The sequence below is a fragment of the Perkinsus marinus genome (genome assembly GCF_000006405.1).
Source record: "Perkinsus marinus ATCC 50983 genomic scaffold scf_1104296928226, whole genome shotgun sequence".
In the NCBI taxonomy this organism is placed as follows: Eukaryota; Perkinsozoa; order Perkinsida; family Perkinsidae; genus Perkinsus; species Perkinsus marinus.
Window position 1 is genome coordinate 1 of NW_003216894.1, and position 5,091 is coordinate 5,091.

General features: G+C 50.4%; 1 protein-coding gene across 1 annotated transcript; it reads right to left on the reverse strand.

Moving 5' to 3' along the window:
* Window positions 1-2,701: 2,701 nt before the first annotated feature.
* On the reverse strand, window positions 2,702-3,949 carry Pmar_PMAR007121 (retrovirus polyprotein, putative; the record flags this gene model as incomplete). The annotated part of the gene is made up of 1 exon (XM_002788380.1): window positions 2,702-3,949. The coding sequence occupies one exon, from the start codon at window positions 3,947-3,949 to the stop codon at window positions 2,702-2,704; it is 1,248 nt and encodes a 415-aa protein (XP_002788426.1).
* Window positions 3,950-5,091: the final 1,142 nt, after the last annotated feature.

Below are 5,091 nucleotides of genomic sequence, written 5' to 3' on the forward strand. Positions count from 1 at the left end.
CCCACCAATCTGCTTGCCGTTCAATAATTGTATCACTCTCTCAGCTTCGACATCTGTCTTGAGCTTTACGATGGCAGTGCCCTTCCTGGGGAACATGGTAACATACACCGACAAGTCGCCATTAGAGAGCTCACCGATCAAACCCTTCGTCTCTCGAAAGGTCCAATGGAAGGGTAGGCCGCTAATATACACCTGGACTCTCGCTCTACTGTCGATCTCCGCGTTGTGCAACTCGGCTGAATGGGCTCCCGGCTGGCCTTTCTTAGGGGGGTAAAATGATTTTTGCAACTGTCATTCATTTTTGCAACGTACAGTTGTGCAACTGTTGCTCTTCCTGCAATTGGTATCATCACTAATGCAATTTTTCCCTGTGTTGCAAAACTGTGCTAGCTGAGGGTTTTTCGCAACCACCAGCGGACTCCGCCGCCGGTGGACCGCCGGAAGTTGGCGCGGAGTTTGGAGTTTTCATGACGGTCGAAGGTTCAATCCCCAGCACTGTGCTGGCAGCACAGGCTTTTTTACCGTACACCTGGATGGCGTCAAATCCAATAGATTGCTTGGGCGCACGCTCTTTGCAACGGTAGTACGTCACATCCGTTGGGGCGGCGAGCAATGTCGTATGATTCGCACAATGTATCGTTTTCTGAGTGTTTGAGTTGTTCAATGTGTCACAATGTTCGCCTTTTGAGGGTTTGACTGATGTAGTCGTTGGGAAGGAGTTGAACCTCATGTATGCTCATGTAACGCTCCTCGTAATTGCTCAGGTTTTGTTGAGTTAAATCAAATTGGAGTCAATATACGTCCCGCAAATTATAAAACTCACCCCATGGATGTTTTCGAAACACTGTAGGCTACACCCCGAAGCTCAAGTCTCTTACATGCTGAGTTTTGGAACGCAAACCTTTAACTACTGAAAGCAGCATGGTATTTCATTGAACATTCGAGGTGCAATTCAGCTGTTGAATCCACCATCTAAACTGCTCAATCGATATACTGTAAATCATTTTTTCGAATTTAGTTTACCAGCACTGCTCGGCACGGAGAGGACTGCTCAATTTACTGCTCTGAGAGCAGTAAGTTTATCACAACTTCGCAAATTACACAAACTAAATGTTTGAAACTGAGGAACGTGGTTCAAGAAGCTCATGTTGAGAGCGAATTTCGCTGCACGTTCTCTCGTGTGCAGCAATGTGCTCAAGTTTCATCTTCGTAACCTGAGCTTTCCAGTTGGTTCTTTCTTAGACCGATACTTGTAATTGCTATAATTATGAGTGCTAAGTACCATGATGGGACTGACAACTTACCGAGATGGCATACCTGGGACGGCAACCAGTACGCGGAAGTTCCGCGGAAGTTCCACGGCGGAACAGCAAGGTACAGATGACTTTTTGGGTGCTCGGCGTAACTGTTCCCCGTACTCATCACACTGAGACACTCGTGGGACTGCTAACGGTCATCATGGATGGCCCAGCTGGGGAGATACTTCAAGTCACGCGTCTTGGAGTTGGGGTCCGCAAGATGACGGATCATGGAGTTACGACAGTTGGTACGGCTGGTATCGCTCCGACGCCCGTGGGAATGCGACCTCGTCCTGTTGGGGAATCGATGATAATAGAATTGGTACGGTAGTGAATGCCATGATCATTCCTGCTGGAGTCAAAATGATGGAAGGGGCGAGGCGCCCGAGACTCCACTGGTAGTAAATAACTACTAGTAATGGATTATAGTATACAATTGATCGGACATTCAATGCCACACATTCCTGACTCAGGAATCCTGAGCCATGTTCATCCTTTCAATATTGACTGTTAAGTAGTGATATTACACTTGTTATAATGACTGCATTGAATGTACTGCATTCTTGTATCTTTCTAATATCAATCGTAGGCCCTAATCTGTAGTACTGTTACTCAACGGATCGCTGATGGTGCACTTCGAAAAAACGGACGACCTCAGTATTAGGGCCCAGCGTTGAAAAAGAATAAGACGGATATTACGCCATTGAAGGATAGTGGTGTAGACGAGCTACCTCCCGGTGTTGATGCAACTTTATAACTAGCTGATTAGCTCATAATTCTATAATTTATTTCGTGAGGGATGTGAATGAGTTTCTCAAGCCTTTGAAATGGAGGTCTGAGTTTCATTAACCTAGTTACGGATAGAAAATCGTTTCGTGCGGATGATAAACAACTGAGAACTCTCCAGCCGCTGGATCTCGAGGGGTCACTCTCCACACTGTGGGGAGCGAGCGGAGCCACTGGAGCCTCCAGTCTGGAGGTTCCATCTATGTTCGCCGAAATCGTTCTGCCAAAAAAGTGTGGGAAATGTGTGAAAACTGGAAACTTGTGCGAAATGTGGAACCTTGAGTGTGAAAAATCGACATGTGCTGCGAAATTATTCATGTGTTGCAAAAACAGGCATGTGTTGCAAAAGTGATCCCCAGGTTGAGAAAATCTAGGAAAGGTATTGTTGAGGTTATGCCGCCACGGACTGAACTCATTGCCATTAAAGTCTCAAGGAAAGACTAACTTGAATAGCTTAGTAATCGAATCTATCTACCTAATAATAGGGATGGCCATAGCTCGGCCCGAGCAAAAGCACGCGTGCCCATCAGGGTCGCACGCAAGCACAACTAGGTGGCCCGCACAACGGGCCTCAGACCAGAACACTGCCCACGAGCGATCATCCTATATAGTGCTGATCATTGATTAGCACTGACATGCCCCCCGGATGATCGATAGTAAGGACGAGCGTTGAAATAGTGAACCTCCTTGATGATATCGGGAGTCACCGATGCAGGAGGGACGTTCGACTTCACCAACTGAAGAGTAACCTTACCCAGAACGCGGTGAACTCGGTAGACCTCGTGTCCATAGCTGCCACCGCCCATGGGGTTAGGCACGAACACGAGAACCTCGGATCCAACTTTAGGGGGACCACGTCTGGGGAACCTTTTAACCGCAGAAGCCGAATTAGAGGCATTCAGAGCCTCAGATACCAAACGATCCACGTAATCACCGTCCTCACGCCTCTGACGAGCTTGCTCTTCATCCGCTGGTACGAGAGCTCCAGAATTGACATCGTGGAGGGCGTTGTCCACAGGAAACCTTCGTGGTCTAGCGAAGAAAATCTCGTGGGGCGATAGACCGATCCCATCTATAGGCTTAGCGTTGAGTCTGGCGAGAACCCGGTGGATCTGAGAGGACCACGAGCGCTTAGACGCCAACTGACGAGTAATAAACTTGATGGCAGAGATCGAGCGCTCGACCAAGCCGTTGGAGAATGCCGCGTAAGGGGGCAGCGCATGATGGACCACACCTTGTGAAGCCAAGTACTCCGTGAACTTCCGCCCCCTGAAACAGGGACCACAATCTGATCGAAGTTGTCCCATTGGACCGAAGATACCGATGAAGGTCGAGAGAGCACCAATGACCGAAGACGAAGAGCTGCTTCGCAGAGGAGCTACAAGAGCGAAGCGACTGAAATGGTCAATTAGAAATAAGGCCGAGGTATATGTGCCCTTTCTGTCAGGTCCCATCTCAGCAAGATCGGCCGAAACAACTTCCCAACATCCGTTGACACCGTTTGAGAGGTTTCGACCACCATCCCGTAGGGAGTAGTACCGCCTATTTTGGGCGAACTGGCACTTGTCGCAAGAACGGCATACTTCAAGAGCGAGCTTCCTGAGTCCCTTCACGTAGAATGCTCTAGAGAAAACCCATCTGACGTATCGAGCATTGAGACAACCAGAGTCGACGTGATAGGAGTGTAGCACTCTTTTTGCGAAATCAACTCCTTCCTGAGAATCCGAAGGGATGTAGAAGCAGAGACGCGAGAGGCCGTGCCCCGCATTAGATCGGTAGCGACGCATAAGAAGGCCGTCACCCGCCGAGACGAACCCCATGCCATTGGGATCCGAACAACCGCCCGCGCTGCTAAGCTGATTCATGATTGCTGCTACCTCCGGCGAACCGTGTTGAAGGTCCAATAAATCCTTCCGAGCTGGCTGACCGATGCCAATGTTGACACTGTTGGGGATGTGAGGAGAATGATCTTCGGAGATAGCGTAGAGAACCGACGATACCCTGTCGATGTCGACATCGTCTTCTCGGGGAGTCCGATGCGAGTCCTGACTCGCGAGGACGTAAGCTTGAGATGGTGAAGAGGACTTGCGCGTAACTGATGCGCCTCTAGTCCCCTTGATCCTACCGTCAAAGATCACCCCTTGAGGAATGTGCCAGGAGAAGGCCAGACGGCTGAGCGAGTCAGCCTGCAAGTTGTGTTCCCCTGGGAGATGGTCAACGACTGGATGAACATCATAGCGTCGTGCCCACACCTCTTTCAGGTCAGCCACCGCGTCACACAATCTTGAAATTGCAATTCGCTCGATAGAGCGACTCGTCATCCTCTCACCACCCCGCATCCAAGAGAGGGCAGTGCGAGAGTCAGTTAGGAATCTGACCTGGAGACCATGGGAGTAGGGTATGAGGGGGTCGCAGAACACGAAAGAAAGGCCGAGGCAGTATGCTTCTTGTCGGTTCTGATGCCATGACACCTGACTACCTCGCCAGCACTTGGCCTTCCCATATAGGGCGACCTGCCCCCCAGATGCGATACCGATGGAGAGGAAGAAGCCCATACCGTAAGGGGAAGCATCAGTTGTGATAGTAAGCGTGGCGCCACAGAATGCGATCTCGTGCTGACAGGGCTCCTTGCGTTCTGCCAACCGAGAACAAGCGATGTTGATGGTCCGAGCATCCTCTTCGCTGATAGTGACCCTCTCGTCCCAGGAGGTAGGCGACCACTTACCAGAGACTCTCCTTACCAGATCGGCCGCTAAAGCACACTCCGGGTGCAGCCCGAGAACGTCATAACCTGCACCAGCCCACCGAAATGCCTCACGTTTGGTCACGACATCACCGGCCGATAGTTTCCGCGAGACCAGGGTGGCAGGAAGACATTGTAGGCACATTCTGCACCCGCTTTCCCCCTGTGCGCAGATGAAGCGGACTCCGAGGTGGCGAAAATCGTCGAACTTGTTGGACGAACCGTCTGCATTGAAGAATACCCAATGGGTTTTCGCTCCGAGAA